The sequence below is a fragment of the Lipophrys pholis genome (genome assembly GCF_963383615.2).
Source record: "Lipophrys pholis genome assembly, chromosome: 22".
NCBI lineage: Eukaryota > Metazoa > Chordata > Actinopteri > Blenniiformes > Blenniidae > Lipophrys > Lipophrys pholis.
In genome coordinates this window covers 4,436,838-4,459,164 of record NC_137644.1, presented here as the reverse complement: position 1 = coordinate 4,459,164, position 22,327 = coordinate 4,436,838, and the positions used below count along the sequence as shown (strand labels likewise).

General features: G+C 47.7%; 1 protein-coding gene across 1 annotated transcript in view; it reads right to left on the bottom strand.

Annotated features, from left to right (window-relative positions):
* Positions 1 to 1,429: 1,429 nt before the first annotated feature.
* The window catches only part of large1 (LARGE xylosyl- and glucuronyltransferase 1), a 79,605-nt gene continuing 58,707 nt past the window's right edge, over positions 1,430 to 22,327 (bottom strand). Inside the window, exons 7-15 of the mRNA XM_080492085.1 lie at positions 17,498 to 17,602; positions 15,441 to 15,553; positions 13,164 to 13,289; positions 11,021 to 11,176; positions 8,935 to 9,098; positions 4,844 to 5,122; positions 4,625 to 4,771; positions 3,508 to 3,703; positions 1,430 to 2,078 (exon numbers count right to left, since the gene is read on the bottom strand). Of these exons, the coding sequence (XP_080348211.1) occupies positions 1,881 to 2,078; positions 3,508 to 3,703; positions 4,625 to 4,771; positions 4,844 to 5,122; positions 8,935 to 9,098; positions 11,021 to 11,176; positions 13,164 to 13,289; positions 15,441 to 15,553; positions 17,498 to 17,602 (1,484 nt within the window). The 3' untranslated portion in view covers positions 1,430 to 1,880. The remainder of the gene's footprint in view (positions 2,079 to 3,507; positions 3,704 to 4,624; positions 4,772 to 4,843; positions 5,123 to 8,934; positions 9,099 to 11,020; positions 11,177 to 13,163; positions 13,290 to 15,440; positions 15,554 to 17,497; positions 17,603 to 22,327) is intronic.

Below are 22,327 nucleotides of genomic sequence, written 5' to 3'. Positions count from 1 at the left end.
CTTCTGACTCCTGTAGCTCCACCTGTAACTCCTGATGTAGTTCCTCCTGTAACTCCTCCTGTTCAGAATCCACACTGTTCTCTCTAATGACCACCAGGTGTCAGTCTGAAACCATAAAGTTCAAATATTAAAAACACATCGAGCTCAGTTTTTAAAATGGGTTTAAAACATGAGTGGAAGGGTTACGTGTGTGTGTGTGTGTGTGTGTGTGTGTGTGTTCCTCTGACACACTGAACCTGGACATACCTGTCGTGTGACCATCACACTCATCCTCCAACTCTCCTGTCTTCTTCTCAGTCAACAGGGAAGTTTCTCAGCTGCTCATCAGAGAAATAATCAACAAACAAAACCGCCAGAGTCGATTGAGTCACGACGATTTACGTCAGATGAAAACGGGGACATGCAACATTCCTATTCAATGTAATGAAGAAGTAGAGTTTAAAAGTGGTATTTGTTTAATAGAATAAGGTGCAGCTCCACCGGGTCCAAGGCTTGTTGAGAAAATACGAGAAAAATCTCCCAAAAATAAGAATCTAAGATGAATCTGAGTGGGCGGAGCCAGTCCAGCTCACACAGACACAGCAGATTCTGAATGCAGCTCCTATGATCCAGGATTCAAATGGAGGGAAATCAAGGAGAAGCAACAAACTTTGAAAACAAGGTTTTTGAAGCACCGAGACCAAGTGAGTGTCGACAAGCTGGATAATAGAAACTCTTTAAACTTTCATTTCTGAGGACGAAATAATCCAGCTGAAGATGAGCTTCTTCTCTCTTCTCTCACAGCAAACGGCATTCCAGTCGTTTTCAAAGGTTAAAATAAGTTACTCACCAAGAAATAACTACTTTAATCTTTATTCAAACGATGTGGGAGTTGATACGAGCTTTAGCCTCAAAGCCATAAAGAAGTACCCAGAATGCAACAGCTGGAGGAGAAGGTCTCTGGACGTTTCACTGGATGTTCACCAGAAAGCTTCAGTAAAATTGGCTTCACGTTGAGACTGATAACATTTTCAACGGTGAATATAGACATGTTCTTCACGTACGCTCTGAACCACGATACAGAGTGTGTGTGTGTGTGTGTGTGTGTGTGTGTGTGGTGCTTCCATGTGACTCAGGGCTCAGCAGACTAACCAGATTTCAGACGTCATAAAACAAACAACAGTCGAGTGTTTGACTCCTTGCTTTTATTCAGGTAGCAGTGTCTGTCAGAACTGTCCTACACACACACACACACACACACACACACACACACACACACACACACACACACACACACACACACACACACACACACACACACACACACACACACACACACACACACACACACACACACACACACACACACACACACACACACACACACACACACACACACACACCAGCTCGGACTGACGTGGAGAAGCACTGAATATCAGCCAAGACGACCTTCAGACGACCTTAAAGTCACCAGATTCATTCTGATCAGTATCAGTGATGAAACATTCAGTGGCGGCAGGTGGTCGTCTAGTTCTAGTGCGTGTGTGTGTGTGTGTGTGCGTGTGTGTGTGTGGTCAGTCAGACGGGCTGCTCTGTGACTTCGTGGCACTTGAAGGCTTTTTCCTCTGAAGCGTGCGACAGACAGGCTGAAGGCCCACAATGCTTCACTCCTCCTGCAGCCTCACATTCGCACATGGTTCCAGGAAGCCCGGCGCTCTGCCAGAGTGGGCGTGGCGCCCTCTCGCCGCTCACGCAGCGTCAGGTCCTGACGTCCAGCAGCGTGGACACAAACGCCGCACCAAAGTGTCCAAAGTTCAATGAAGTCCCCGTGCAGGCCCCGCCTCCAGCTCAGGGTGATGTCGGCAGCCGGGGGTCTGGGGCGGCGGGGGCCGCGGCGGTGGCTAGCTGTTGTTCTCGGCCGTCATGTACTTGAGGGCGGCGAAGCCGTAGCGCCGGGACATGTTCTGCTGGAACTCCTCCTTCAGCGTCTTCAGGCAGACCCGGTACTGCTTGTTGGAGCGGAACTTGGTGATGTCGAAGCTCGGAGCGTGAGGCATGTGGATCATGTAGGCGTTAGGCAGGACCACGAACTCATACTCCTGCAGGGAGAGGAAGAGGAGGTGAGGAGGAGGAAGAGGAGGAAGAGGAGGAGGAAGAGGAGAGGAGGAGGAGGAAGAGGAAGATGAAGAGCGTTCAGCTTCAGTTCTCAAACATCCAGAAGCACCAAACAAGACAAACCACCAGAGAACAAGACACTTTGTGACGCTTTGGATCCCGGTCTGAGTCCTGGTCTCAGTCCTGGTCTCGGTCTCAGTCCTGGTCCTGCAGTAAAACCGACCAGTCCCTGCAGGACTAGCAGAAGCCAGAAGGGGGTAGTGTGGAGACCAGAAGAGTTTGAAAAGCGTCTGAGTTTCTTCTGGAGGTAAAAACATTGTCGCTCCTCAACATTCCACCTGAACAACTCTGCATCGTTCATCTTTACTCTTAGTTTTTTTTATGGGGTCAGTTGATGCAGAGTGGCGCCCTCTGCTGGACGGGAGGACACATGCTCTTTCAAACACTTTGGATTTTGTTACCATTGTTTGGTGACCACCAAGTTTGAAATAATGTTTCAGTAATGAAGTGAAAGAGGGTCTGAGTTCATCACGTCTCCACTTCTTGTCTGTCTGTGAATCAATGATTCGTCAGTTCTTCTTCTTCGACCCGCCATCAAACACGCCGGCGAGCACGATGCTAATGTATCCCAGTTCATTTACCTCTCCTGAAATCTGGACACTGTGCAGGGCTAACTGAGCGGTACGGAGCGGCTAATGGCTGCAATCAAGTCCGACGTTTCAGTCACGTTATATTGTTGTATTGCAGCTACATGCTACATGCTAAAGAGTTTCAGGTTCACACACCAGCAGTGCTACATGCTAAAGAGTTTCAGGTTCACAGAGGCTGGTGGAGGTGACGTAGCGTCGATAGAGGCGACGTAGCGCCGATGGAGGCTGGTGGTTCACAGCGACGCAGATCCTTCGCACATTCTTTGTGTACGGAGGATTAAGTAGGCTTAATAGCTGAAGTACTCGTATTGGTACTCGGTATCACAAGTCACTAAAGGTGAGTACTTGTACTTGTACTCGTCCTTTAAAAAGAGATATTGCTGCATCTCCAGTATGTAATTGGCCATTATTACATTATTGGTTGCTACAGGTCTGCTGGATGTGACACCAGTGGTGTAACATGAACGGATGGAGGGAGAGACAGAAGGAGGAAGAGACAGATGGAGGGAGAGACAGACAGATGGTTGAAGGACAGACAGACAGAAGGAGGGAAAGATAGACAGAGGGAGGGAGGGACAGATGGAGGGACAGACCGATGGAGGCAGAGACAGACGGAGGGACAAGCAGACAGAAGGAGGGAGGAATAGACGAGAGACAGAGACAGCTGGAGGGAGGGACAGACAGAGGGACAGACAGAAGGAGGGAGGGACAGACAGAAGGAGGGAAAGACAGACAGACGGAGGGCCAGATGTGTTTCAGTCACCTGAGCGTCCAGCTCCATGATGTGGGCCACCTTGTTCCAGCCGAAGCCCACGAAGCGGCGGTCGTACTCGGGACTGTCCCGTCTCACCATGACGTACGGCTCGAAGTCGGCCTCCCACTGCACCCGGTACGGCGTCGTGGCCGTGCGCCATTTGGCGAAGTTGGTGGGGGCGTGGCCTTTAGTCCACACGTGGTACCTGAGGAGGAGACGAGTGTGTGAGGCAGCGTGTGTGTGTGTGTGTTGGGGGGGGGGGGGGGGGGGGGGTTCTTATCAAACTGCCGCCATAAAAGATGTTTTTACTGACGGTACACTGAAGCAGAGCTACAGACTGAAAGAAGACTCAAGCTACAGACCTGCCAGTTGACACAGCACTGATCCTCTCCTCTGATCTGGCAGCAATAACATGTTTTAATCTGTGTTTTTATTCCACTTCATTAAACGAACGGATCGATTTCTCGCTCACTTCATGTGTTCACCCTCATCTGTTCGTCCAAAGCTCATAATTCATGTTGTCACCGTTTGACTGGTTCCGCCACTGAACACGAAGCTCCGAGACACGTCGGTGTCAGAACTGTGGATAATCTGCTAATCTGCACCTCGCAGGAGTCTGGCTGCTCTAATCTGCTATTCAGACGAGTTTCCTGCTCCTCGTGCTGCTGCAGGGAAAACTTGCAACTGTGATGAAAACCTCTGAAAATCTATAATAAACTTTTGTTTTATTGCTGTGGACTTTTTGGGTAAAACAGTTTGTAACTTTGCTTCTGAAAAGTGAGTAACTTTTATATAATTATTTATCGATCCAAAAGCTGCTAATGAAAGATTTTATTGAAAAAAAAAGGGAAAATGTTAAATTGTCAAAATTTTAAAACAAAAACGAGAAAAACAAAAATCCTCTTTAGATTATCGAGTCAAAACCTTCATCCTGGAATAAACTTCAAAGCTTCAAATACAAATGAAATATTAAAAGAAAGAATCTAAAGAAGCTAAAGGAAATATTAAGAGAATAAAAAGCTGAAATATGATGGAACAGATCTCAGGTCAAAGGTCAAAGATGACTGAAGGCTGAAGACAGTTTGTTCAGGAGGACAATCTGGAATCTGGACGGAAAGTGTCCCACCTGAAGGTGAAGAGCGTCCCCATGTCCAGCTGAGACAGAAGCTCCGCCTTCGATTTAGGATACGACAGACGATACCGGAGCGTCTCGAAGGCAGGGACAACCAGAGCCTTCTTGTTGGTGGACATGTCCAGCTGAACCACTGACTTCCTGCAGACACAGAGACAGAACCTGAAGACTGGTTCCGACCCGGAGGCCGTCGGTCTGCTCGGTCGGACTTACCTGAGATACTCGTACAGGCCGTACATGGGCAGGAAGTCGATGTCGGACAGGAACATGTAGGGCGTGTTGACCTGCCGCATGGCCACGTTCCTCAGCAGGTTGACGGGGTAGAACTGACCCTCCTTGTAGACGATGTGGTAGCCCACGTTCCCTCGGCTCATCAGCACCTCCGAGCCCTGGGCGTAGCGCAGGAACTGCTGGGCCTCGGCGTCCGACAGGTACAGCGCCAGGCTGACGGGGCCCTCCCAGTGCTTACAGATGGCCTCCAACATCTGGAGCCTGGAAGGGGGGGAGGGGACAGAACAGAAGGATGTCAGCAGACCTTCAGGACTCACATCGAGTCTCTCGTGTCCCCATAAAGCTTCAGCTACAACTTATTTCACCGATAAATTGCAGTCAATGTTTTCTTTCTCATACAAACAAAACACAAATATCCTCCCCTTACCAGAGCAGCACAACACAGAGTGGAAGAATATTAAGGCAGAAAGTTTCACTTTAAAAAGTTCCCTGACGGCTGATTGAGAAAGTGAAAGTCATTAGTTTTACTTTGAAAAGCCGAATTTAACGACCACAGAAGTAATTCTGCAGCAAAACGGCAGGTTGCCATGTTGGCTGACCAGCAGCCACCAAACTGATAAAGCCGGAGGAAATACTGGTAAAATATTCATTTCTTCTCTTTGTCTCTTTCCCTGGCTCTCCTGTATACTGTGTGTGTGCGTGTGTGTGTGTGTGTGTGTGTGTCTGTGTGTGTGTGTGTGTGTGTGTGTGTGTGTGTGTGTGTGTGTGTGTGTGTGTGTGTGGATATCACAATCAATTATTGCCACTTTCTTCATGTAATAAGTATAAAACTTTGGTTCTAGAAATATTGAAATGGTGGTGGACCTGCACTCTAACAAAACCCAGACTTATCTTAGATGTTTATTAATTAATTAATTTTTGTTTCTATTATTTTGATAATCTTGGAGAGAAGCAGCATCACGCAAAGCTCAAAGGACGTTATTAAAATAGTCTTTGAATTTAAATATCGTCTCTGTGTGTCGAGTCGACATTAATTCCGGGGTTTTCCCTGAATAAATATTCATTACAAGCTTCAGTCTTCAGCAGAAAAAATGTAATAGCATTAAAGTGCAATTAATTACAGACAATTGTGCAATTAATTCGTTCATTTTTTGGAATGGATTGATAGCACTAATGAAAGCAGATCTAACAATGGCCGGGCACTGAGGAGCCAGGAGAGAGAACACTATCTAAGAGGGCCATCACATGGAGAGCAGCCACAGGCCACACCATCGAGGCCAGAACCGTCCCCAGGACGACGCCCCCCCACAGGCAGACCAGACACGCAGACGCAGAGCGCCGCTGGGGTAAAATAAATAAGAGATTATAAAATGAATTGCTAAATAAAATAAAATAAATTGAACTCAAACATTAGCTACATCAGAAAAATAAGAAAAATAAAAAGTACGTAAATTAATCTACTAATTAAATGCCAATTAAAAAGGTGGGTCTTGAGTCGGTTTTAAAAACACCAACAGTCTGCAGCTCTGACGCCCTCTGGCAGGCTGCTCCTCTAATGTGGGCTGTAGTGACAGAAACGGGCCTCAGAGGTTCTGGTTCTGACACCAGGAACCCTATACAGGCCGGCGCCAGAGCACCTCGGGACCGCGAGGGCTCATATTGTAAAAGCAATTCAGAAAGAGAAGAAGGCCCAAGGACTCTTATAAACTACTAATAAAACATTAAAATCAATCCTGGGCAGCCGCTGCAGTGGTTTTAAAAGAGGTCTGATGTGCGCCAGTAAAAACAAACAATACAAGTTAATACTGTTTACAATATGGAGCTTCGATCTTCCTTTAGTTGCCTACTGATAGACCGATTCATCCGTCCATATCACTCACTGCTGCCCAGGAAGCTCTGATCACTAAACATGAAGCAGCGCAGCAGTCGGACCACGTCCGGCCTGCGGGCGGCGCTGCAGGGATCATTGCTGTTGCCGGCGGTGACGTCAACAAGAGACGTGCGACCTGTACAATTAGCCGCCATGTCCCGCGGCTTTGCATTTCCTGAAGATAGCGACTAATGAGTGAGGCAGCCTTGGACTTGTTTGTTTCCTGTTCACGATAACGAGTCCAAGCCTCAGTGGGAGACGCGCTTTTCTTTTGAGAGTTGAAAAGGTTTCCTTTGGACTGAGATGAGAAGGACTCAGGATTATTTCACTTCTGAACCCTCGATCCCGATGCAGGGACGCTACAGACCAGTTCCCACTTTGACTTTGTCTACAGTCCAGGTCATCGTCTTGTTCCACCAACTACTTGGATGAACCATCCAATCAGAGGTGGTCAAAGGGGAGGGACTTAATCGACACCAGCTCATGACTGATCCTTCAGCGTCTCACTGGAAGGTTCCATGTCCGTAAAAAGATGGCCGACGCCGAGCTTCAACAGAGTTCAGTTCATCAGATGAACCTGAGCAGCAGGAATCCAGAGAGAACCTTGGGGGGGAACAGCTGGTCCCAGAAGTCGTCCATCACTATACTCAGGATGGACGACTGACTTGAAGGACTCGACATCTTTCTGGTCCTCTTACAGGCTCTTCAGTCCCAGGACTTCAAGACGACTGGTGAGACGGGCTTGTGCTGGTCTCACCTCAGCTGGGTACCATGAAGTGCACTTCACCTTAGACCACGAGTTAGACTTTCTGGTCCCCAACCTCCTGGTCCCAGTCCACAACCTCCTGGTCCCCGTCCACCATCCTGGTCCCCATCCACCATCCTGGTCCCCGTCCACCATCCTGGTCCTGGTCCAGTTGCGTGAGGCTGAGGTGTTTTCCCTCTTTAAGTGGGACGAGACTCATTTGAATCTGAAGCTTGATTCCTCTGCGAGTTCCAGATTCCACCGCAGCGTCAATAGAATGAGAAACGATCGTCTCCAGTGGAAGTGTTTACGTTCTGCAGCATTATTAAAGCCTGCGGGACGTTTTAAATGGAAAATATTCGTCTTCTTAGGAGTGTGTGTTCAACTACTTTCTTTCAAATGCACTGAAACTTGTGTTGGTGGCAGAGCTCAACAATCACAGGAGCAACGTTTTCTCAGGAACATGAAGGCTAATCACCAAAACTGAAGGCTGGACGAGACAGTTTGGTACTGTGATCTCCTGAACAGAGGATATTGATTTGCATAAATTTGTCGAAGTGGAAACGTCTGTGTTTCACTTTGGTTGGACTGGGAAACAAAGCAAAGCAGAACCAAGAACACAGCTGACTCGTATTTTGACACGTGAAGTATTTTTTACCAAGGAAAGGGAACCGTCAACTTTCAGTTACACAGGAAATTCAGTTACAGGAGCAATGGAGGTTTTTCTGTGCTGCTGTAGCAGCTTTCTGCTGTCATACAGTGACATCTGGTGGTCACAGGTGGTGTTTAGTCAATATTTTGATACATAAGTTGCATGAGCAGCCAAACAACTTAAAAAATGTGACGTACAGTTCGGAAAATACAGTTTTTCAGGATTCCTCTGAGAAGAGCTGAGAGGAGGCAACTCATCCACTTCACTAGTAGCAGATCTGTTGTATGAAGCCACTTTGGCAAACTGTGTTTCTGGGACGTTCTTCTGTCTGTGGGCAGACTGAACACACCCGAGTCATTCAAGTCAAATCCACCAGCCTCAGAACATTTTCCAGGCTGTTTTTAAACCAGGTCATCTTGGTGACCTGGTTTAACTGAGGCCCCATTTACACAACAACTTGCTCAAGTAAAACACGAAACTTTGGTTTGGTCTCGGGTCTGTTTCCATGACAACGGAGCTCACAGTCACCGAAAACACAAGTTTAGGAACATGGTTCTGCAGAAAGTCTCCTCCTCCGAGTCTGGTTCTGCAGGTTTCTTCCTCTCGTTGTTCATGTGGATTTGTAAAAGTGTCTAAGTGTCCTGCGTGGCTGTGTTGTATTTAGAGCTACAGAAATAGAATTGAATTGAACATCTCGTATTATATCATAAGAGACAGAACCTTCTGCACTGTGTTCATGTAACTCTGAAAGCCCGATGATGTGGATCCAAGACTCTTGAACCCGGGCGTCAGGACACCGGTCCTACCTGTCCATGGACAGCTGAGCCACCAGCGTGACGTCGGTGTTGTCCGAGCTGGGCTCGTACTCGTAATGGAGGAAGTAGAGGTGCGTTCTGTGGACGGTGAATCGCTCTCGACGGAACTCGTAGCACGGATCGTCTTCGTCCAGCTCGGACAGAGTTTTCTGGAGCTGCGGGCAGAAAGGACAGAGCGTGAGCAGCGGATGTCAAATGTGAGGAAGACGACTTTCTGAGGCTCGAGGCCCGAGAAGGTTTCATCTAGATGAACCAGCTCTTTATTTAAAAAAGTCTTTTATTGGAACAAAATCTGATCAGAATGCCTTTCACCATGTTCCAGGAACTTCTTTAAGTACAAAGTTCAGGATCCAGACTGCTGCAGATGTTGAGGCCAAACTGGTAAATAACTGTATCGTCAACCCCAGAAAGATGAATCTGTTATTTATCTGTTAATAATCTCAAACTAATCTGTTAAGGTTTCATTCACGTACAAGACTGTCTAACTGTTGGTCACCCTCCATCCACTAGAGGGAGCTACAGAGGTTCAGTCAGCAGGACTCCTTCCTGCAGCTCCAGTAAAGCAAATGTACATTTTTTTTTTACAGTCCTAAAGGACGATATATTATTATCTATTCACTGAGGAAACAAAATATACACAACTTGTACATTTTTCTTTACATTACAGACAAGTTTTCACGCCACTTGCAGTAGGTGGAGGAGCTCCAGCAGGTGGAGGAGCTCCAGCAGGTGGAGGAGCTCCAGCAGGGCTGCGGTGCAGCGTCGGCCCTGACGGAGGCCCCGGTGCAGCGTGTGGTTGGAGAAAGTCCCTCAGCGGCTTCATGAGGTTAATCATCACTTTCACGAGACTAAATCGCTGGTCAAACTGGAAAATTGAGCGAGGAAACTATTTCCTGAGTTACGGACCCCCCAGAATCCACTGTCGGTGTAAAAACGTGTCTGGAACTTATTGATGGAGAATTATAACGTGATGAACTGACCACAGAGTGACGCTACACAGCGCCGAAGGCCCGGGGAGACTGGACAATCACAGCGGCTGTATTCAGGTCAGAGGCTGAGGAGCAGCAGCCGCCAACAGAACCAAGCATAGAACACTGCAGCCGCCAACAGAACCAATCATAGAACACTGCAGCATCCAACAGAACCAATCATAGAACACTGTAGCCGCCAACAGAACCAATCATACAACACTGCAGCATCCAACAGAACCAATCGCAGAACACTGCAGCATCCAACAGAACCAATCGCAGAACACTGCAGCATCCAACAGAACCAATCATAGAACACTGCAGCATCCAACAGAACCAATCATAGAACACTGCAGCATCCAACAGAACCAATCGCAGAACACTGCAGCAGCCAACAGGGCCAATCACAGAACACTGCAGCAGCCAACAGGGCCAATCACAGAACACTGCAGCATCCAACAGAACCAATCGCAGAACACTGCAGCATCCAACAGAACCAATCACGGAACACTGCAGCATTCAACAGAAGCAATCATAGAACACTGCAGCATCCAACAGAACCAATCACAGAACACTGCAGCATCCAACAGAACCAATTGCAGAACACTACAGCATCCAACAGAACCAATCATAGAACACTGCAGCATCCAACAGAACCAATCATAGAACAATGCAGCATCCAACAGAACCAATCACAGAACACTGCAGCATCCAACAGAACCAACTGCAGAACACTGCAGCATCCAACAGAACCAATTATAGAACATTGTAACATCCAACAGAACCAATCATAGAACACTGCAGCATCCAATCAGATCGCAGCTCAAATTCACTGTGAAGACAAGGTTTTACAGAAACTTCAGGATGATGATGCGACACTCCAGTTTCTGTTGTTGACACTTTAAATCTATTCTGACGCAGATTAAAACACCACAACAACAAAGTTCCAAACTCAACTCCTGGACTTCAGCAGCAGTAAACCTGATAGAAAAACCTCCAGCGGAGGACTTCACCTTGTGTAACGTTGTCACTAGAAACAGGAAGAAACAGGTGGAAGCACGTAGGAACAAGTTTAAAGAACTGAAGCAGTGACTCTGAGCTCCACCTACGTTCTCGCTGTTGTGGTCGGCCTCGCTCGGACAGCCGAACAGTTCCCGCCGCAGCAGGTTGCCGTCATACTCCAGGAAGGTGAGGTAGAGATTCCTGAAGAACTCCACGTGCTTGTTCTTCACTCGCAGCTTCTTGGGAGAGTTCCAGTGGATCACCTGAGGAAACACACAAGATCCTCCAGATCAACTCCATCAGATTCAACACGCCACAACCTGACCCTCTGACAGACGTTACAGCGAATGTTGACTTCAAAACACAGCTTAAATGCTAACCTCCAGAGTCCTGCAGGGATAATGCTACATGCTAACTGCCAGAGTCCTGCAGGGACAATGCTCCATGCTAACCTCCAGAGTCCTGCAGGGACAATGCTACATGCTAACTGCCAGAGTCCTGCAGGGACAATGCTACATGCTAACCTCCAGAGTCCTGCAGGGACAATGCTACATGCTAACTTCCAGAGTCCTGCAGGGACAATGCTACATGCTGTATGCTAACTGCCAGAGTCCTGCAGGGACAATGCTACATGCTAACTGCCAGAGTCCTGCAGGGACAATGCTACATGCTAACTTCCAGACTCCTGCAGGGACAATGCTACATGCTAACTGCCAGAGTCCTGCAGGGACAATGCTACATGCTAACTGCCAGAGTCCTGCAGGGACAATGCTACATGCTAACTTCCAGACTCCTGCAGGGACAATGCTACATGCTAACTGCCAGAGTCCCGCAGGGACAATGCTACATGCTAACTGCCAGAGTCCTGCAGGGACAATGCTACATGCTAACTTCCAGACTCCTGCAGGGACAATGCTACATGCTAACTGCCAGACTCCTGAAGGGACAATGCTACATGCTAACTTCCAGAGTCCTGCAGGGACAACGCTACACGCTACATGCTAACTGCCAGAGTCGTTGAAGTTGTTGAAGATTAAAAACGCGACATGAATCTGATTATAAACTTTATATTTCCGGGAGAAGATTAATACACTCCACTGTGAATTGCTTTCTGAGCTTCTTTTGTCTTTTTGGACCAGTCGACTATCGACCGGTCGGTATGAATTCAGATTTTGGTTTATTGACAGAAGGAGAAACAGGTCAACAGGAGCTCAAACTGAAGAAGACACATGCATCTGAGCATTTCCAAGGATGTGAGTTTCTAACATCATCGGTCAACCAAAGATCGGCCAATACAACTCAACGAAAGTGTGAACTGAGAGCAGAGCGGGCAGTAGGTTTCCATCTCATGAAAAACTATGAATAATATCCAGTATTTCTCCTTAAAACCCGTTTCTTCCGAAGCTTTTATAAGCTGCTGTTGTTTTTTCGGTATTTCGTTGCATTTATTCTGATTATTGTGATTAAAATAGTAACGGATAAGTGTACTCTCAGAGGCATGAATGGTCTACTTTCTTTATAAACGCACTCTACTTCCATCTGTCACGTGTAATAACATTAATAAGACTCTCTGATCCATGGTGGCCTGGTCTGTGACCAACAGAGGCCCTGATGTGGACCAACACGTGTGTGGGTGTGTGTGTGTGCGTGCGTGTGTGTGTGTGTTTGACCACATTGCCCCCAGAACCACTTATCAGGTCATATTCAGATGCCAAATCATCTTGAGTGGTTCCTGCAGTGATCATATTAACTGCGCTGTGATGCTGAGAACCCATTAAAAAGCTCATTCGGTCATTACTGGTCATTACTGGTCATTAATGGAGGCGGGAGGACAGATGTGCACAGACGATTTCCTGTCGGAGACATTTCAGGTGAACACATCAGTCTCTTCACACACGTTTCATCAGTAAAACAGAACCGTCCTCTGAAGCAGAGGCTCCAGAAGTTTACTGGTTTGAACGTTTCTAGAAAACCGTCAGTTGGTTTTATTCTGAAGGCTCCTGTTTCAGTACGACGGCGAGAGCAGGAGAGGCTTCGGCAGTGTTCAGTGTTCCTCACTGTGTCACAGATGAACGAGAAGGGCTCTGCTGGACCAGAGTTGGACCAGGTTTGGACCTTACTTGGACATGTGTTAAAGATCTTAAAGGACAGAAAGTTCTGCCTCAAAGTTCTGTATATGCTTCTTCCTGAAGGCACAGCTGTATGTAGGCGTTTCCAGGTGTATCCAGGTGTTTGTGGAGTTGCTCTCACCTTCAGGTCTGAGACGTCCTTGTAGCACTTCTCAGAGCGAGTGTGGTCGGACAGCTGCACGTTCCAGAAGCACGGCAGCTGGTGGACCAGGAAGGGGTTCTGTTTGATCACTGCGTTGAAGATGTCCTGTAGACACACACACACACACACACACACACACACACACACACACACACACACACACACACACACACACACACACACACACACACACACACACACACACACACACACACACACACACACACACACACACACACACACACACACACACACACACACACACACACACACACACACACACACACACGGGGATGTTGTTAATGGAACGTTTTCCTGGAGCAGAACCATCCGGTCACACGGAACACGACAGGAAGTGAAAACACCGACGCCCAGAACACCAAAGGTTCCTGCTTCCTCTTGAAAACAGACCAGAGAGGTTATCTACCAGGTCAACATCTCACACTCACTTCGCCCAAGGGGGCGGGACAAAAGCAGCATGACTGCATCTGATTGGATAAATGTGTTGACATGAATTGCAGTTCAGTCTTTTGCAGGTACTAGAAAAAAAATACTTGGATCTTTTGACTGTCAGCAGTCAGACGGAGAAAAGTCCAGAACTGAAACAAATTGTATTTCCACTGGTTGGAGTTTCACAGTCGTCTCAGCAGCTCTGCACAGAAGAGTAATCTGCTCACTATCAGTCGCTGTCTAGGCAAGAAGAATTATCTGATGGTCTGACCTTCATCAGAACAAAGTGAAAGATACTCTAGATGTTCCTGAGTCCACAGTCTGGACTCTGTCACTCTCTGCTTCCTGTTCCTCCAGATGTTCCGGCTCTCAGACTGGATTAAATGTGTGAGCGCTCTCAGAAAGCTGAATCATGGAAACATTTGGAGGAAATGGACTTTGTTTTGTACCAGAGACTCTTTGACTTTGAGATGTTTGAGGAGAGAAGAGCCTCGGCGACAGATTCCAGCTTCCTGAAAGGAGACATAAAGCTCTGCAGCCTCATAGCGACTGCTGTGATAAAGAGGCTGACGGCCGTCCGAGGAGCTTATCCAGCACAAAGCCAGTAAATGCTGACGCCATTTCCAGAGCCGGCTCATCTTCACACTGCATACCTTCAGGGACTTTTATCTAATGAAGGTTTAATTAAAACGTAGTGCTCATCTAGATGAGCTCTGAAAAGCCCCCCGATAAAGGAGAGACCCTCCACCGGGCGCTCGTCTGCTGGATACGGAGCCCACACAGGGCGAGATCAATGATAACATGGAACCGTGACCTTCAGAAGGCGGAGCTCAGACCCGAGGACGGCCTCCAGTCCTCAAACAAGACAAGCTCTCCCTGTTTCCTCAACCAGCAGCCTCGAGCAGCAGGCACCAGTCAGCCAGAACTAAATGACCAGTGTGGTGAAAGTTAAAACTTCTTCACAGAAGCTGGAGAGGAACAAGGTTCTGGAGAGACCCGACACAAAACATGTCTGAACCAGAAGGGAGGTGAAGTGAAGACTGAAGGAGGGACTGAAGGCGGATAAGTTCTACCTGAGATGACCTGTCCACAGCAGAGGACAGAGGTGCAGAGAGAGAGAGCAGGATGGATGGATGGAGGGGAGACGAGTGTCAGAGTTGACGTGTGAGAAGGAAGGTGAAGGTTTACAGAACCTGCTGAGGTGATGCTTGGAGTTAAAAGCCGCGGTTCCACCACGCAGTACGTAGCAGAGCGGGAGGCTGCGGTACGGCAAACCCAGGCCCCACCACAGAAAGTAAGGTTAAAATGTAGGGTTGTGAAGGACGCAGGGACGCTTTGGGCGACGCCCGGCTTCCCCTGGCCGCAACTTTCTCATTGTAAACAGCAGCATCCAGCTCCTCCTCTCCGGTTACTGAGAGGAGCGTCTGCACCTCGTTGGAAGACCACGGTGCTGTGGAGCGGACCATCCACACCCTTTTCAGTGGGCCCACGTGAAAACACACTCCGCCCCGGAACAAAAGGTGCGGTAGGACCGCGGCTAAAGACAGGAGGCTGAGGTGATGGAGGGAGAGGTGATGGAGGCTGAGAAGGAGGAGGTGGAAGTGATGGAGGGAGCCACCATGACAGATCAGTCAGAATGAACAGATCAGGGAGAACACTGAGCGGTCTGGAAATACAACTCGAGATGATTTGGACGTGCTGAGGACAGAAGATGAAGAATGAGGATGAAACTGCCAGGCAGCAGGAGAAGACGATGAGTGTGTGTGTGTGTGTGTGTGTGTGTGTGTGTGTGTGTGTGTGTGTTACCTGGTCTGCCAGGGACGTGGACAGCATGCTCATCAGTTCCCTTTCTGCAGTCAACCTCCACATCTGCTCCCATCTGAGCTTCCGCAGACGATCCAGAAGAAGTAAAATCACTCCTGTGAAGCGCGCGCACACACACACACACACACACACACACACACACACACACACACACACACACACACACACACACACACACACACACACACACACACACACACACACACACACACACACACACACACACACACACACACACACACACACACACACACACACACACACACACACACACACACACACACACACACACACACACACAGACACAGACAGAGGAGATAAATGTCCGTCAGCAGGCTGTGAAATCAAGGCGTGTGTTTTTCCTCCGGTGAGCTGCAGACTGAAGATTGACTAAAGTTTGGTGAAAACAAAACACAAATTACTCTCGTTTGCCCACAAACTTCTTCTTGCTTCCTTGGCCAATAAAAGAGCTTTGTGCTTCCACAAACAAAAATCCCAGGTCCACTTTCCAGAGCGACTTGGTGAGTTCCTGCTGGGCGCTGCTGCTTCCTGTCAGTCGGCCGCTGAGCTGGGCCTTCCTGCTGCTGAGAGCTGCCACTCCGTCACCGACAGCTCGCCCAACAAACCGCTGACGGTTCTTAACACACCGCTGAAAACGTCACACAGCCGCCGCTGTTTGTTTGGCTTCTACCGGTGGAGAGATCATCCTCCCGAAGGAGATTTGACGGCGGCGGTAACGTAAACAGGCAGGCAAAGATAATAACACGGTGTAACGGAAGCCAGTCAGAGATCTGCTGAAATTACAGCCTCCACCCAGGAAATGTTTCTGCAGCTATAAGACGCCCGGCGAGACGTGAACGCTGCAGAAGCTGCTGCAGATCAAAACAGTAACGCTCACGTCTTTTAAACAAACTCGACTCCAGAAGACAGAATGAGCAGAATTCAAACCAGCAGGACATGAAGTCCAGTTTGACTTCCAAGAGTCCAAGAGTTTACCTCAGTTTAGAGCAAGGACATGCTGCAGCTGCTGCATCTGAGAAGCAGAGTCAGGTCTTCAACCAACCTCCTGGCGTCGCTTCCAACTCAGTCACACTAACAATGCAATAAGCTTCATATCGGCCGTCCAGAATCAGCTGATGTTCACAGCTCCAGGAACAATCTCACTCCTCTGGAGACAGAAATGTCCACGTGTTGGACAGACGCTGGACAGAACTCCAAAAACTACTGTTGGATCCTCAACAATGTGTTTCTAGAAGTAAGAGGAGCAGGAGGAGGAGTAGGAGTTCAGAAAAGTTGTGCTCCAGAAGTTTTGTGAAAATGTTGTTGTGTGAAGGAGTGAACTGGTTGTGCCGCCCGGACAACGGGCCAAACGTCATTACGAACAAGTCCAGTTCACCTGATCCATCGGTCCATTCTGTCAGTAGAGTGATCGCTGCAGCAGGATCAGCGTTGATCCTGGATGTGACTCACGTTTGAAGCACGAGTTTAAGTAATTAGGCAGGATGGAGCCTTGACATGCTTTACATGGAGAAAGTAAGAGAGGCACATGGAGCCTCAGCAGCTGCTCACATCAACAGTCAGCGTGTGGCTGTGGATTATAATCTCTGCCTCTGAGCATGGGTTCAGTCTGACAGACTTCCTTCTTTCCTGACTGAAATCTGCGGCTTATTGTTGCTGCTGGGAGGTAAACTGGGTTGCTCAGGGAGCTTAAAGCTCGCCATCAATAATACACTGAGATAAAGTGGAATAAAACCTGGATCCTGTTTAAGTCCAACTTTAAAGTCCCGGGTTGTTCGCTGGGAAGGCGGCAGAGGCTCATCGCCGCTGTGTTCAGGTAGTCGACTTCATTCCCACAGTGTTTCTCTTCTCCTCACAGAGGACAGAATTTGTAAGAATTTCCGGACAAACAGACATCAGTGGAGTCACACAGTTGTTTAAGTTCTGCACACAAACAAACCAAACACGCCAACAATACTGATTTACTCCCACATGGACTGTTTCCTTTATGGATCCGCAGGATGATTTTAGTGAGAACTCACCTGTGTTGAATCCTCTGCCCAAAGCCGGCCATGGTCGATGGTTCTTCCACAGGTTCCCCAGGTACCAGTCACTCTGGTTCTCCACCAGGCCCAGAACCTGCTGACCTGAACACAGGAACACACCGTCTCTCTTTAACACGCAAAGTTTGAGGAATCCAAGGAATCCCACTGCGGATTTCAATAAAAACAGTCACGTCCTTGTAGGTTTACTCCTCAGGTATTCCTCCACAGTAACACACGGAGAATACAGTCTCTTCTGCACATGAACAGGAATTCCACTGGGACGGTAAATGTTTCAGAACGTGTTCGACCGTTTGTCTTCCTCAGCCAGAAATATGGTTTTCTCCAGACTGACAATCGGCTCAAAGCAATACATCGATCAACTGATAACGGGGCTGCTGTGCATGTGCAGCCGAGTTCCCCGATAATTAAGTGCAGCCGAGAAATCCCACAGATCAGCTGCAGAGATTAGAAAATATCTTCCTGATGAACGACTTGACGTTGCCAGCAGAAAGCTGACGGAGGGTTGGAGCCCCCGCTGGTGGAGCCTGAGGTTCAGGGACAGACCAAACATGGTCAGAGAGCAACATTTCATATCGTTGTTTTTAGTCCAAGTTCAGTTTGGATGGATTCGATTTCAGCACAGTGGCTGTGAATCTGATGGAAGAGCTGGATTAAGACATCCTTCGTAGAAGAACGTGTTCTCTTCAGATGGAGAGAAAAGCGAGTCACATCCTCAGGATAACATCCTGCTCTTCACCTCCGTACACATCAGCGACACCCTCGGGGGCAAATCCCTCCGCAGTCTTCTCCTGGTGACGCAGTCACACCAATACCACCAGTGGAGGTCAAAGTTCAACTCATGACTCCGCTCAGGAATTCTAACTCTGAGCCACGAGGCAAGGCAGGTATGAAGAGGGAGGGACGATGGAGAAGAGGAGGGCAATGAAGAGGAGAGAAGATGGAGGGATGAGAGGAGAAGAAAGAGGTGTATAGGCTGGACAGAGAGATTACAGGTGAGCTGGTCAGAGATAACGGGGGTGGAGGGGTGGGGAAGGGGGTGGTGGAGGGGGCGCAGGGTGCAGCTGTGGCAGCTTTAATGACGGCTGTAAGGAAGATTAACGAGAGCTTATTGGAGCAGGCAGCGGCTTTAGAAAGCATCCAAAACAAAGACCATCAAGCCGCCGCCTGAGCGGACAATTAGAGCACCGAACATTACTGACGCTGCTTTCCCAGGGACTTCACCTCTTTAGTTTGGGGTCAGCACCAGTAGAAGTTTCGAAAGGTTAATTGAATTGGATGCTAATAAAGCAATGAGACGGCGTGTGAATAATTCCAGTTAATGATATTCTAGTCATGGTGAATTTCAGAGGGAGCAGCCGCAGCCTCAGTTACTCAAGAGTCACTGGACTGGAGTTAACGTCATCACTGTTTGTGATTTCCTCCCACTTCACGGGTCACTCTACCTCCCGAGGTGCATTTCAACAGACCCCCAGTCTATTAGTGCCGATCCGATTCCTCCTCAGAGCCCACTCTCCGAGGATATCACTCATCTTCACATCAGGTCAAACAATCACACATGCGGACGGGAAAAGTGCCAGAATCAAATGTGGCCCTGATTCCTGCACATTTACACATTTAGCTTTATAATACGGAGCGGATTAGGTTTATTTATACACAACTACAAACCATTCAGGAAGTTGAGCTCAAGCCACAACAACAACAACAAGATGTTATTTTTAATAAAACTTAGAAAATGTTCTGCTCAACTTGCCCAACATTTTTTCTTTTTTAACCATCCGAGACAAAATCATGTGTTTCTGAGGCTGTGATGAGCTTGATGATCGTTGATGTTCCTCTCAATCAGTCAATTGACCTCCATTATCAGCGGTCAAACTCATTTGACCTCCGATTTGCCCTCAGGGGCCACGTGCCGCTCCCAGCCAGGTCTCATTTTGCCACACTGGTGAAATGGTCATGCAGATCACCTGTAAACACTGGAAACTACAAAGAAAACCAGAAAACTGCTGAGACATTTCTTTAGAAAATCAAATCTTGGAGACATGAATAGTCTGGTGTTGGACACCACTGTCGTTTGGAAATGGCTCATCACTAACGTCTAGTTCCAGTGGAGATTGGCTGCAGTTCACTAAACTGGATAAAATGATCCTGGAAGATGAATAAATAGACGCATGTGAACTGTGATAGACTGTAATCTGTTCTCAACGTCAGTCACGGTCCACTTACTGTGGTCTTCCACACCGTCCGGAGCCCTATGGAGGGCCTCAACATAATGAGTCTTCATTTATCTACAATGGCCAAGGTCTGGGGACTTTTTAATAGAGAACCAAACTGTTTGGAGACGTTTTCAATCAAGGGGCTGAAACGACGATCCTGGAAGACAACATTTTTTTTGAACCAAGTCTCTTTAACATTGTTTATCTGGTTCAGTTCAAATCCTTTGGCAGAGAACACGGAGGACCTGCAGCAGGTGGTGAAGGAGAACCGACACAAACAGACCACCCCTTCCTCTCAGAGACAGAAATATGTTGGACCGCCACAACATCAGATGGGCTGCTTCTATACGGAGACGTTCACACTGCAGGCAAATGCAACTGGATGTCTGCACACCTGACCCAGGTACTCGCCGTGACATCACGCCTCCGTCTCCAGGTAACTGTGGCCGTAGAACCTTCACGCTGCAGTCTGATGGAGGTCGTGTTTACAATGTAGTGTGAACGATCGTGCAAAGGAATCGTTACAACCATCAAGGTTGATGAGGGTCTGAAAACACGACCACGTCACCCCCATCCAGAAATCCCTTCACTGGCTTCCTGTCCAACTCAGAATTGAGTAGTAGTGGGTGACCGGGCCTTCTCCTCCTCAGCGGCCCCAAAACTCTGGAGCGCCCTCCCCGACCACCAGAGGGCTCCACAAACGACTGATGCTTTTAAACAAAAACTAAAAACCTATTTAAAAAAAAACAACAACCTTTTCTTAATTGTGTTTTATGTGCTCCTTTAAAACTTTAACTGTTTTTCTCTCCCTGACTTAACTTTTTATTTGTTTTTATCTTTTCTGCAGCAATTTGAGATTGTTTAAATGTGCGTTACAAATAAAATATATTGTTATTATTATTATTATTATTATTATTATTATTATTGAACGAAGCCTAAGGACCCCGTCTCTCTGGACGCCTGTTTGTGTGCCGAAGCACTGACTCCTCAAAACTCCCCAAACAGACTCAACAGCACTTTAAACCTCCAGGCAGCCACACAATGACACTCCCTGCTTCTGATGCTGCTCTTACTTTGATTAACTATGGAATTGATATTCCAGCTGCAATAAATCAACCAGGACTTTTTTTTCCCCCCCTTGTTTTATTCTGCAACGAAAGAAAGAAGGAGGTGGAAGTAAACTCCACAGTGACTTCAGCTGCATCAAAACACAGTACAAGTGGACAGAAAAGCCTCCAGCTTGGGTTTAATCGCGCTCTGAGGCGCCACAGTAAACAGCCCGTCTTTAAAGTTTTACTCATAGATTTGGATTTCATTTTACTTTATCCAAGTTTTCTATCGATCGGCGCAGATTTTAAGTCCTCTTTAAGCCTCAATTCTCGATACTATAGTTTACCTTCCAGACAAAGCAACAATCAGAGCTTGACAGCCGCTCTCTCTCTCTCCTACCGAAGCCTCCGACTCAATCTCAACATTCAAAGAGAGAAAAAGTGATGTGCAGCTGACCGTGGAGCCTTAACCACCCGCTCCCTCAAAAACAGTCAGATATTGGCTTTCCAAGGCAGACAGCCATGACGGGCAAGAAAAAAAAAGGGAAAGTGAATCGATACAGCTCCACTTTGTTTCAGCAGGAAAGGCCGGCTTTAGAATAATACCTTCCAGAAAAGATCCCATTAAGACAAGGTTGTTCTTCATTCCCGCTCTCTTTAGTCAGACAGAGCTGTGAGCCACCACGCTACACTTTAAAACTTCAAAACTAATTAATGCACATCACAGTGTTTAGCGGCTATTGATCTGGTCGTTGTCCGGCGGCTTTCGGAACCGCTGAGGGATTAAAGCAGCAATTTTGGGATTACCGTCTGGGTCAGACACATTAACATGTTTGTGCTAAACAAAGCGAACTGCTTGACATGTTACGGCATGTCAGTGGGCTGAGGGTGGAGAGCGAGCTTCTTTAAATAGCTGTGAGAGGTACCAGGAGGTCAGCCGTAGGATTTTACTGCTGACTCAGCCGTGTTGAGGCTGGGAGGTCAGAACAGCCAACATCGACTCGTCACTCCTCCAGCTCACCGCCGACACACGGCAGCATCACCTACTGCCCTGAACAAACCACTGCAATCGTGTAGCAACGACTCAGCGACGAGGCCAGCGGGGCAATGGTGACTATATTGGTCAGGCCAGGTGTGTGTGTGATTGTGTGTGTGTGTGTGTGTGTGTGTGTGTGTGTGTGTGTGTATTACATCGTCCTCTGTACTGACCACACTTCCACTATTTAATATAAAACTGCAACAAAAAGTTAAAAGGAAAACAAAAATCTAAATCTGAATGATGCTGAATGACTGTAAATGAAACGATGACGGGGAATGAAGCAACTTTATGAGAAATTACAGGAAAATCAATTAACCTGCAACAAAAACGCAGCCAGCAAATAAATGAGACTCAGACTGAACGAGGAAAAAGCTTCACAACCAGCTAACAAATCACCTTCAGAACTTCCTGCTGGATGTGGGTCATGTGATCACATCATCAAGCATGAAGGGGGTGGAGGCGGGGGTTCTGGCAGTAAGACACTGGAGGGTTCTGGCAGTAAGAC